General features: G+C 38.0%; 1 protein-coding gene across 1 annotated transcript in view; it reads left to right on the forward strand.

The window, feature by feature from the left end:
- Window positions 1–13066, forward strand: part of LOC134530457 (polypeptide N-acetylgalactosaminyltransferase 2) — a 429839-nt gene that overhangs the window by 404130 nt on the left and 12643 nt on the right. Inside the window, exons 6-8 of the mRNA XM_063365281.1 lie at window positions 3987–4108; window positions 7565–7740; window positions 11237–11340. Coding sequence (XP_063221351.1) covers window positions 3987–4108; window positions 7565–7740; window positions 11237–11340 — 402 coding nt within the window. The remainder of the gene's footprint in view (window positions 1–3986; window positions 4109–7564; window positions 7741–11236; window positions 11341–13066) is intronic.

Genomic DNA, 13066 nt, shown 5'->3' on the forward strand with positions numbered 1-13066 from the left:
TACGCTCTATGTTTTCTTATGGAGCACTCATACCATTATGTACCAATTAATTTGAAACTATTACTAGAAAACATTATTTTTGTCTGTTATAAAGTGTAATGTGTTGTCGTTTAATAGAGTAGTTCCTACTGTTAGCGAAGAAACCTGAAAATAATTAAAGTTAAACCCAATCGAAAACATGCTCTCCTAAGTTACGATTTTGTGACATGATGTCCTATACCTCCGGGGTACAGATCTATAGATTGTAAATGAATTTAAACCATGGCTACAGGTTGTCATGTCTGAAATTAGGATAAATAGCTCGAGTTAGAATTAAGGGAAAAAAATTGCAAGATGGCGATGCTGCTGCGCACAATGAAGTGATGAGATCACTCGCCTTGCACCAAGACTACCGGGTTCGATTCCTGGTGGGTCACACCCGTATTGTCTGCTAGTGGTTGGTTTCTGTAGGGTACTCCCATTTTCCTCTTAACAACTCATCCCGTTACTTCTTCATCTTGGTTTCACCCCATCCACTCGTGTCCTTCATGTCGACAATGCGTAAAAGCCTTACTTATTAATATATTCATCCATCCATCCATTCATTTATTTATTTACTCACTATATTTCGTCGGCCACTCTGCGTGCGGTGAGCTGTGGAAATAGATAGAACTCACTTTGCATATAAATTAGTCACTGTCCAGAGGAACATTTGTCGCTAAGTGGATATGGTGATTGCATGCAAATCATTTTGTTGGGGTCAGAACCCCGCTGGGGGAGCGGCAATCTGCAGGTGGCTTGCGCTACGAAGTGGAGTTGTTCCCCTTCCCCAAGTATGCAAGTGTACAACTATGCAAGTGTGTAAGTATACAAGTGTGCACATGTGTAAGTGTGCAAGTGTACAACTAGGCAAGTGTGTAAGTATACAAGTGTGCACGTGTGTAAGTGTGCAAGTATGCAAGTGTACAACTATGCAAGTGTGTAAGTATACAAGTGTGCACGTGTGTAAGTGTGCAAGTCCGCAAGTGTACAAGTATGCTGTTTCATTTCTACCTCTCCCCTGCCGTCTCCTCCTCTCCCGGTTATCCACCACTTATATAACTATTCCCCTCTTGCGATCGGAAATTTTGTAACGCTTGAAAATTGTAGCCCCTTCAGCAAAGAAGTTTCATTTCAAAAATTGTAAGCGTGTCTTTCAGTACTCGCCAGAGATGTGTAACATCTAACCTCGGTAACAAGCAAATTCATGTGTTCTCATGTTACAAATAAACTTATAATACGAAACTCGGACACCAAATTTAACGTAGAATTCTTAAAAATAACGCCGAGCGTGATGATTGTACGAAAAGTATTCATTAAGGGAAAAACTGTTAACATTTTTTTTTTCCTTTTTAAAGTTCTATAATTGTGTTTAACAAGATGGTTTATTTATTTCTCAGAGCTAGTCGAACAACAGGAGTACCTAACGCTTTGCATAAAATTGCCTCAACATGAGCATGTGACATTTCCCCATAGAATTAATACACCAATTAATTTAACATCAAAACTAAATGAAACAAACATCATTGCCTCCTTTTTTTAAGTTATACTTCTTTAGGTGCGTTGGGGGAAAAATTTTTTTAGTATGCACCAGAAATGCACACGGAAATGTTACATGTTGAAAGTCCAATACGCATGCATGCAGAAACTGCTATAGCCACGAGCCGAAGTAGTCAAGGGTATGTTTCGTGAAAATCGGGTAGTGAAACTATCCTGGTATACATTTTGTAAACGTAAATAGTCACAAGAAAATATAATAGCAACTTTTGTAATACCTATAATTTATTAGCCAGGAAAATTGTGTATGGACGAAAATAGCATCAAAGATATTTAACATTTCGTTGGTTCTCTAAAGCATTACGAACGTGGCGTTATCTTTAAGGTATTTTTTTAACTAAAAAATGCAGTCAAATATATCCCGGATTTGGAATTTATTTTCTACTATGTATATTATTAAAATGCTAATATATTATTAAATACTAATAATATTATTAAAATACTGCTCATCTTGTTAAAATTTAATGAAACTTTAATAAACACGTCAGGAGTTATACTTATATGGTATTACTAAAACCTGCAACATTTTAAAACACATATTGCAACACTAACTATATGTTTATCATTTTTTTCTTAAACGACTGAAATCAATCTGTAGTTTAAAATCGACTTCGCAAATGGTTTACATAGTTCGTTAGCTACGTTGTTAGTCGGGTGTCTCGGTTTTCGTTTCGCATTCGCCGCGAGACACCCGACTTGCGTGTTTTTCCTAGTTTTTAAAACTGTATTTCTTACGTTGAAACGTTGGTGAAATATTGTTAACGCCAAGCTTAACCATTTTTCCTTACGCAAGTTTCATTTTCCTTCCTCAGAAGTGTTCGTACTGCGTGGGCGACTAGGGCGCATTCTTTTCTCTGCTGGCGGCTCTCGGGTTAACCTCTGGGAACGCCAATCCTCAGTATCACGCCCAGAACCTTTCCTCCCCGTCAATCATAACCGAGTTCAAAACCGCGTTGTCTGTTCCTGCCGAGGCTGCCTGACAACTCGCACTCCAATATCTTCAGCAGCGAGTTTAGCCTCCAACCCAGACCTCCAAAGCATAATTTGGTAATTTTCTAGACTAGTGCCTAGTGCAGAAAGAAAATCTGAGATAAATTATTTAGGTGTTCTGACAACTTTCGAGGTTCCATAAACGCTGCATTACGTACGTAATTATAATTATTTAATCACCTGAGAAACAAGTTATTCTTAGAGTGATAAAGGTTGATTATTGTTTCATTTTCGCCATGTTTAACAAGTTAGGTAATTTGTGTGATTACTTACCAATTGTTTAACAACTTTACCATCTGCGTAAAAAATGTATTAACTCACTGATATCATTAATTTTGATATTTTATAGTTTTTTCTGCGCGTAAATTTTAATGTTTTAGGAATTAAAGGTTGGCTATGTAAAGTTAGCGATATCTTAAATACAGTAAAACCTTGGTCAAATTAAATATTTTAAAATCAAGTAAAATTTTTAAAACAATTGTTTGTGTGAAAATAAAAGAACAGGATTTTGTTTAAAAAAATTCAACTTTCGGGTTTTTTTCCTCGAATAAGCCACAACTACCATTGTCGTTCAGCAGTCTTCAGCAGTCCTCAGCAGTCCTCAACAGTCCTCAACAGTCCTCAGCAGTCCTCAGCAGTCCTCAGCAGTCCTCAGCAGTCCTCAGCAGTCCTCAGCAGTCCTCAGCAGTCCTCAGCAGTCCTCAGCAGTCCTCAGCAGTCCTCAGCAGTCCTCAGCAGTCCTCAGCAGTCCTCAGCAGTCCTCAGCAGTCCTCAGCAGTCCTCAGCAGTCCTCAGCAGTCCTCAGCAGTCCTCAGCAGTCCTCAGCAGTCCTCAGCAGTCCTCAGCAGTCCTCAGCAGTCCTCAGCAGTCCTCAGCAGTCCTCAGCAGTCCTCAGCAGTCCTCAGCAGTCCTCAGCAGTCCTCAGCAGTCCTCAGCAGTCCTCAGCAGTCCTCAACAGTCCTCAGCAGTCCTCAGCAGTCCTCAGCAGTCCTCAGCAGTCCTCAGCAGTCCTCAGCAGTCCTCAGCAGTCCTCAACAGTCCTCAGCAGTCCTCAGCAGTCCTCAGCAGTCCTCAGCAGTCCTCAGCAGTCCTCAGCAGTCCTCAGCAGTCCTCAGCAGTCCTCAGCAGTCCTCAGCAGTCCTCAGCAGTCCTCAACAGTCCTCAGCAGCCCTCAGCAGTCCTCAGCAGTCCTCAGCAGTCCTCAGCAGTCCTCAGCAGTCCTCAGCAGTCCTCAGCAGTCCTCAGCAGTCCTCAGCAGCCCTCAGCAGCCCTCAGCAGTCCTCAGCAGCCCTCAGCAGCCCTCAGCAGTCCTCAGTCAATGTCCAGTATCCGTCGACAGTCCTCGGCAGCCCTCGGCGGCCCGGCACGCAGAGGAGTGCTCGTGCTCTGCTGGCCACAGAGACGGAGTGTGGTGTTGGCAGGCCTGATGAGGTCGCGGGTCCGAGGCGCGGACGCCGCCACGGCGCCGGTGCTCACCTTCCTGGACAGCCACTGCGAGTGCAACACGGGCTGGCTGGAGCCGCTGCTGGAGCGGGTCGCCGAGGTCAGTCGCCGCACGTGCCCGGACTGGAGCTGGTTCCGGGGCATGGTTCAACCAGGGCTGCGGGCTGAGAGAGGAGACACAGACGGGTCAGAGAAGAGAGAGCGAGGGCACAGACCAGGGCAGAAATAGGGAGAGGACACAGAAGGTCAGAGAGAAAGGATACAGAGGGAGGACATAGACGGGTCACAGAGAGAGGACAGAAAGGAAGTCAGAAAGAGAGGGCAGAGAGAAAGGTCAGAGAGAGAGGGCAGAGAGGGAGACAGAGAGAGGGGTCAGAGAGAGGACACAAGTGGGACAGAGAGAGAGGACTCAGAGGTAGACAGAAAGAGTGGATACAGAGTGAGACAGAGAGAGAGAGAGAGGATACTGACGGGTCAAAGAGAGAGGATACAGACGGGTCAAAGAGAGAGGATACAGACGGGTCAGAGAGAGAGAGAGAGTACACAGACGGGCCAGAGAGAGAGAGAGAGGACACAGAGGATACAGAGAGAGGGGGCAGAGAGAGTAAACACCGAAGGGGGGCGGGCGTCAGTCTAATGCGCGAGTTAACTATAATATTAGGATGAACAATACAAGTCTATTGATAATAGAATTCATTGGTAACCTTAGAGTTTTTCGATACACGAATATCATGTTTATACAGTTACTGCCCGTAAATATAGAGTCTTTAGAATTTCTTTTTATATCTTGGAGTTTTAATAGTTGTACATTAAATAATGGCGAGGAGGGCCCGACAAAATGATTTGCCCCTACACCCTTGCTTCTTCTCGACGGCGCCGTGGTTCATGCTGTATTGAATAAATGTCGAGAAATTATATAATTATATATAGACTTCCTAGAGATTGGCCCCAACCAAGTTGTTAAAATTTATAAACATGTAAATGGCACCCATTTTCATTCTATGTTCTTATACATTGGTCTATAAAACCACTGGAGTCTTGACATATTCGCTTTTCAACTAAATTTCAAAAAAAAAAATTTCAAACAATTCATCCTATGCCTTGTTAAAGAATTGCACAAAGTTCAGTTACACAGCTCATTTCAGCTGATATTTCAGCTCCCGTCGTCACTTCGCTGTTAATGTAAGCTAAAAGGGGCATGTCAACATGCCCGGGATTATTAGATGACGAATCTGTTATTTGTAAACCCTTGTGTGTAACTTTCGGACCAAAAAAATGTTAATATCCACAACTTCCTAATACTATTTGCCGGATAGAAACACTATATTTGTGCCACACACGAACACGAATCATCACATGGTCGCCATCTTGATTACACAGTCAATTTGTTTTTAAAGATATTTTATTTGTTTGTTGCCTTCGTTATGTTTCTTATTCCAATTTTAAACTTGATATTGAATCTGGAGACCGTGCTATTACAATATCAACACATTCTGCGTATTTTTACTGATGTCGTACATGCATATAAGAAAAATATTTGCGTGAGAGATAAAATCAAAATATCACATTTTATGCACGTGTGTATCGTATGTGTTTGTGATAGTACACGTGTTGATGGCATGTAAAGTTCATAACCCATATACGTACGTAAACATGTACGTGTGTTTTGAAACACACCTTGATTTATTTTGCTGCAGAGTTCATCAAATGGGCAGCATCAGTTTAATTATTCCGATCGTGTGTCCCTGTTTAATGTGCTCATTTGAAATGAATAGCTGATGTTCGGTGACGGCGTAATTACATTACATTGTGGGGAGGTTTCATTATCTCCAGATTTTTATTTAGTTCTTAATGCCATGAGCGAGCTTTCAACATCGGGCGTAGTAACGTAGTACCCAACTTGATTTCATGATACGCTTTGCACGGTTTTAACTGTTTCCATTGTCAATATGACGTCCGTTGCATTGAAATGTATCCTTCTCGTTTTCACGTTCCATCGCTGTTTGGTATTTTATTAATATTTTTAACGGTAAATAATCTATAAAAGTGTTTATTCGATACGAAAACAGTAACAGGATGTGTGGTTGAGAGCAGGAGTGTGTGATGACAATAATAGACATTGGTCTATTTTCTGAAAGAAAAGTAGACGAAAAGAACTAAGAGGTAGAAAGAGGCTAGCAAGGTGTGCACCATAATTTGCCGCATGAAGGATGTGATAGTTCCGGGAATCGGAGGACACTGAAAGAAGCTTAACATGTTTGAAGAAAGATGGCTGAAGTAAACAAAAACAAAACAAATATTTAATTATTCATTGCATTATAATCTTCTAAAACTTAATCAATAAAAATTACTCCTGCTTAGTTAACTTTGATTTTGTACACTGTTGTTAATTTACGGATTTCTTCAAAAATTGTGGGTACGAAGTTAACATTCTTTGAAGTGAATTCACAAGGATTAACTTGGATTATTAACAAAAAAACATTTTAAACATGTAACATTTTAACTTTTCAAAAACTTTAGCTTGCAGTAAAATAAACTTTGTTCTGCTTTTCACGTACATGTTTTCTATGTTAACAACAGAACACATAATTCGGAAGGCGGTATCCCGTGTGGTTTCTACGAATATCACTTTATCATAATCTACAGAGAATACTTCGTTTATTTGAGGAGCATTATTCGTTGAAACGTCTGTAATTTAGTGTAATTTATAACAGTGTACTCGTAGAAAGCTCAAAATTCAATTTATCTTATAGACCCCTGCTATTCAGCGAATCGTCACCCAGTAATTTCGGTTTTAAACGGTTGCTTACTACTTTTAATAGAGGCCTGTTAGGATCTGCAAATTTTTTTCATGGTATGTGAGTAGATGCAGATAGAGAGTTCAAGCACATGTGCAGGATCGAGGATCCAATACGATAATTAGCAAAGGGAGAAAATCGTCCAAACAACCACCCAATATGTCTGAACAGCCACCGAAAAGGGAAAAAAAAAATTCCCGTTTTACTACGCAAAAATGTCAATGGCTTGGAAAATTCTCAAAGTGGCTTAAGACTTCCCTTGCCAGGCACCCTATAAGAAAACCCTTAAAAAGACTTTAAAACTTCCCAAAAGTACCAAAATATCGTGTGAGGAGTCAACCATCTGAGTCAGCGACTTAAATAGACCCTATAAAAGATCAAAATGACCCATTTTTATTAGTAAATTTTTTTGAGGGAAAAGTTCTCACTAAAAAAAATGTAGAAAATGTGCAAGTCCACAGGATGCTGCGACCCAGCGTCCTGTCAGCCGCTGGAGTGGCCCCTGTTGCGCGGGAAATTCCAATTTGCGCGCTGCCATCCGCGCCTGTGTTGTTTGTCCGGACAAATATGTTCACTAACGAAAATTGCGTGTTCTGTCATTCATTGGTACTCATAAAACGTATGCCCCGAAGTGGATGAAATACATAAGATTTGTTGTAAAGTTTGTTAGCCAAGCTGCACGTGGACGAACAAAAGAACGCGCAAGTTGGGACCAGCCGACCGGCGGGGTGCGTGAGGTGGTGGTTGTCGCTGCGCAGGACAAGACGCGCGTGGTGTGCCCCGTGATCGACGTGATCAGCATGGACACGTTCGAGTACATCGGCGCGTCGGCGGACCTGCGCGGCGGCTTCGACTGGAACCTGGTGTTCAAGTGGGAGTACCTGTCGCCCGAGGAGCGCCTGCGCCGCAAGAAGGACCCCGCGGCGGCCATCAGGTCAGCTCTGGGGTCGTCGACACCTCGTGCTCGCTCACTGCTCACACAAACACTCCTGGACAGAACCTACTGTTTGCGCAGTGAGAGATAACCCCCCCCCCTCCCCCCTCCCCCCACTCCCCCTCATCTTTTCCGAAATGCTTAAAAAAAAATTGGTTGTCTGTAAAGTCGGTTTACGGACGATAGTTTAACGTGACAACGTCATAACAAAACATCGATGAAATGATTGCATACTTTTATGAATAAAATTGAATCATTTTTATTGAATTATCACTATTTTGTAGATTTGGATACAAAGAAGGAGTGAAATTAAATCTACAATTTAATTGATAAATTTACTTTTATTCGCACTCATTAATTCAAATATGTTTATCACTTTAACGAAGAGATTATTCTAACTATAACTTTTATTCTTGTATGCTATTTAACTTCTTCCAATCTGTGTTATTCTGTTAAGGATAGGACGATGATAGGAAAAGTAGGAAACGAATGGGAGTGTTTCAAGTTTAATGTGCCTCGAAAAAGTCAAATCGATGGTTGTTCCAATCGAGTGGAAGAGAGATAGATGCGGCGCAAGCGTACAATGAGTGTAACGGGACACAGAGTTACGGGACAATGTGCGTAATGGGACACTTTTTCGAGTGTGCAGCCGGCGTTCATCGAATTATTAGACGTTGTCACGTCAAAAAAAAATCTAGCATTCCCACCTACAAAATAAAAATGATTTCAAAGTAAAACAGCGGACAAAGTGGTTCTGTATCCCCCCCCCAACGTAAAATTAAATTCTGTGTACAGTCTTGGATGGAACAGCAGTGGTAGAAGAATAGGCAGGCCACTGATACTACTTTGATTGAGACAAGTGTCATGACCCATGACTGTACTAAATATGGAAGTAGGCCACTGCCAGCCCTTCCCAGGGTGGTGCACACTTATACCCAGGCCCAGGGTGAAATAGGTATATTTTAGATCATATAATTTGTTTTGATTATAGCTTGTACGAAGGCTATTCGAAAAGTAGGCTTTGTTTGGTCATTTAAAAAAAAATAAACTCTTGAGAAATAGGTTTTTATTGACAGTTTTAGTTTACAACAGCTTTACTTTACATTTTCACATAATCGCCACTCAGTTCCAAGAACTGATCGCAATGTTTCACCAGTTTCTTTGACCCCTCTGCACAGAAGTTCGCTGCCTGGAAATTAAACCAGTTGACAATCGTAATTTTGTAATTTTTGCTGTTATTGTTGTTGACACACGTGTCATTAAATCAACCTAAAGGAATTCATTTTCATCCTGAAAAACGATATCCATCACTTTTTTTTCAACTCGAGAACAGAAACTGATTAAACGTTTTCCTGAGTTGTTTACTAAGCGCCTGTACTGAGGCTGCATGCATTGTGTATTCGAAGTTTACGATGCCTATGGCCGAGGCGTCCGTTCCATTCCCAGGCGGTGAACTTCTGTTTGGGGGGGGGGGGGGGGGTTAAAGAATTTGATGCAGCGTTACGAAAAGTGTTTGAAACTGAATGGCAATTATGTGAAAATATTAAGTAGATGTGTAGTAAACTAAAACGTTTTCCCAGTAGATTATTTTTTTAATGACCAAATGTGGCTTACTTTGACGAATAACCCTAGTATTCTAATTTTTTTCCCCTTTTTAATCTAGCAATTACATGACACAATGACGCGCGTCAACTCGATGGTAAGGGAACTGTGGAAGGACTAGGATCTCCCGTCATCACAACAAAGCTTCAGGGACCCCTTTGTTGCTCTTTGCACTTGCCTTATAGTAAATCACCCCATACATTCACCCCATGAGGGAATAGTTTCATATATATATATATATATATATATATATATATATATATATATATATATATAGAGAGAGAGAGAGAGAGAGAGAGAGTTATGTAATTTTCAGTGTATTTCAGTAAGAAATCTTACCAGCATTTTTTTAGGCCAACATTAAAGCACTGGTAGCTTTATTATTAATTTATGATACCTACATTTTTAGTTAAACGTTACTGTTTTGTTAGCTATTCTCTGAATTTTCTCTTTTTCTCACTGTTTACTAATAATATTACTGTAGATTTAGTTCTATGTTCATGATAGAAAATAATTTTTTTTTTTATATTTTCCCATAGTTAAGAGTAAGACTAGCTGGTCAGCATAACCTCACCACATTTAAAAACAAGATGAGTAATTAAATAAATAAATATTTAGTTTTCCCAGAATTCTGGAAAACCAAGTTTTCTGTATTTTGGGTATCTAAAGTTCATTCCAGTTAAATATCTATAATTAACATTTTTCAATCAACTTCTGATAGTTATCCCAGTGACAACCAGGAGCGAAGCATGCAGTGAGGATATCTGGAGATATTTCCTTTGACTCACTCCTGTCAATTATGAATTGGGAGGTACTCTTAGCTTTTACAGTCACACTTCAAATACTGCGCATGCTAACACAGAATTACTAAAGTATTTGGCATAAAATTGTATTTTTAAAGATTTCCAAATTACATGATTTTAAAACCATAACTGATGGGGACAATGTCAGAAATACCCCTCTCCAAAATAAAAACTTCATGGTATTTACATTTACCTTAACAAAACTTAATTGGATAATAAGTTTCCTTCTCTAACTTCTTAATGACTGTAAGAAAATGGTTTGCAAGGATTTTCAAATTTTCAATCCTAGAATTTGTATGTGAGAATCTTTATTATATTGGGAATTAAAGTAGAAAAATATTAATATTGAACGAAAAAAATTTTTTTTATAATAGTTGTAAGAAATAAGACAAAAAGGAAATTGTATCTCAGAGATCAAATCCCATGTATTATATAAATTAGTAAACATAACTAGTAGCTATAAGAGAATTCATGCTGTTTATTTATGATCTGTATGATTAATTAATTTCCCATAGAAACAATAAAATATTTTTAAACTAAAAAGCCTATGCTCATTTTAAATCATTTAAAACTTTATAAGTGTTTTGAATAGACAGACAAATCAACTTTTATATATATATATATATATATATATATATATATATATATATATATATATATATATATATATATATATATATATATATATATCCACAATAATAAGACTTTTTTTTTCAAGTTTGATAACAATCCTAAGCAAAGTTCTTCTTAAAACTGAGCTGCTATAAACAATCAACTGACTGGTAATTGCAAAACTTCCTATACTGTTCCTTTTTAAAAAGGAATTTTAGCTTTTCTTTTTTTAAGAGTATTGCTTTAAATGGAATGCAATTAGTTTTAAAACCATATGAGGGATGTCATCGCATGTAATGTTACTCATAATTTTCTTTTTCAACATACTAATAGTTCATCCTTCTGAAAAGTAAAAGAGGATATAAATGTACACAGTATAAAATCACAAAAATGTTTCCTCTACAATGGCAGTGATTGATTGACACAGACTACAGTGATTTTAAATGTCAACATATATATTTTTTTTATCTTGTGTGCAGAACGCCGATGATTGCTGGAGGCTTGTTCGTTATCGACAGAGCGTACTTTGAGAAGCTGGGCAAGTATGACATGATGATGGATGTGTGGGGTGGAGAGAATCTTGGTGAGTAATCATTCATCTTGTAGCTTTTTTCTGTTCTGCCAATTTTACTGTGTATTTTGCCACATATTTCCATTCTACGTGTCTTTTGTATTGATACTGATAAAAATAAGTACTTTCTTGTATGTATATTTGTATTTCAAAAACTTATTTTTAATAATATATGAATGTGTTTTATTAATAGTTCAACATTAAAATATTTAGTAAAAGTGTATGGATTTTCATAGATTGGCTTGTTGAAATCCTCAGAGAAATTATATTTAATAGTTATTTTGTTTTATCACACAGAAATTCTTTTTCAAGAATAAATGTTTTTGAGGATTTTTATTGTTTAATCTAATGTAATCATTTACGTATCACATAGCATGAAGCAACATAAAGCAATGGAGGACACTAGACTCTCAGTATAGATTATCTGGGTTATGATTCTGGTCCTGCCATTCAATAATTGGTTTTCCATTGTTTTCCAAAATTGCTTCTGGGAAATGCTGGAATGGTTTCTTACTTTAGGCCATGGCAAATTTCTTTCCCCGATATCACTATTCTGAGTACTAGTTATGTGTTATCGTTTGTAATGACCTTGTTGTTTAGCCCCCCAAAAAATTTTAAAAATAAGAAAATTCTATAAATCAGCTACAGTTAAAGTTAAAATTTTTAAAACACCATACATGCATAATCATACTGTAATTGGAGCCAGTACATAAAAAATTTGATTTGTTTTCAAAAATAAACTTTATCAGAAAATTCTGTATTTCTGAAATAGAATTACTAAGTTATAAAATATTATATCAAAAATATTTTTCCTAGAATTCAAACCAGACAGAAAACTAAAACCAAGTACTTGAAAAAAATATGAAAAAGATATATAAAAGAATTAATTACCTCATATCAGTAATTTTTTAGGTACACTTTGTGAGTGAAGATTTATTTTATTTGTTACTTTGTAAATAAGAATAGCGTGAAAAATTTGTTGAACGGAATCTCTGAAACACTATGACTCGAGAGACTAAACCTACATATCTTTTTTTGTCATTGGACTGATTTGTCACATATCAAATTTGATTGTAAGCATCATTTTCATAATTTCTCAATTTTAAGAATTCTAATAGCAATAAGTTTTTTTTCTATCTTCTTTGTAATATATCTGCTAATGAGGATAACTGGAAGTCAGCACCTAAGTATATAAATGGCATTACTGGTCACATACCTAATTCTAAAGGCCTACTGCAGCAATGTGCGCCACAGCTAGTAATTAACATAAATTTGGGGGGGGGGGAGGTAGCTGTTACCTTTAGCCACTTCTGTGTATACTTTCAAAAATATAGCTTAAGAGGCCACTCCAGTGTTTCAGGGGTACTAAGCAACCCGCGTTAACCCCATAAGATTCAATGCTATTTTCATTTTGCTTATAACTTATTAACTAATATCGATTTTGAAATGATGCTTGCTTGATATGTAAGACAACGATGCTCTTATCAAAGCCCCTTTCTTCAAAAACGTGCGTAAATTATGGTTTTATACTAATCTTTACTAATATGCGTAAGTGTATTGTCTAGGTTTGAACCATAATTTATGCACGTTTTTGAAGAAAGGGGCTTTGATAAGAGCATCGTTGTCTTACATATAAAGCAAGCATCATTTCGAAATCTATATTAGTTAATAAGTTATAAGCAAAATGAAAATAGCATTGAATCTTATGAAGTTAACGCGGGTTGCGTAGTGCCCCTGA

The sequence above is a fragment of the Bacillus rossius genome, chromosome 3 (genome assembly GCF_032445375.1).
Source record: "Bacillus rossius redtenbacheri isolate Brsri chromosome 3, Brsri_v3, whole genome shotgun sequence".
In the NCBI taxonomy this organism is placed as follows: domain Eukaryota; kingdom Metazoa; phylum Arthropoda; class Insecta; order Phasmatodea; family Bacillidae; genus Bacillus; species Bacillus rossius.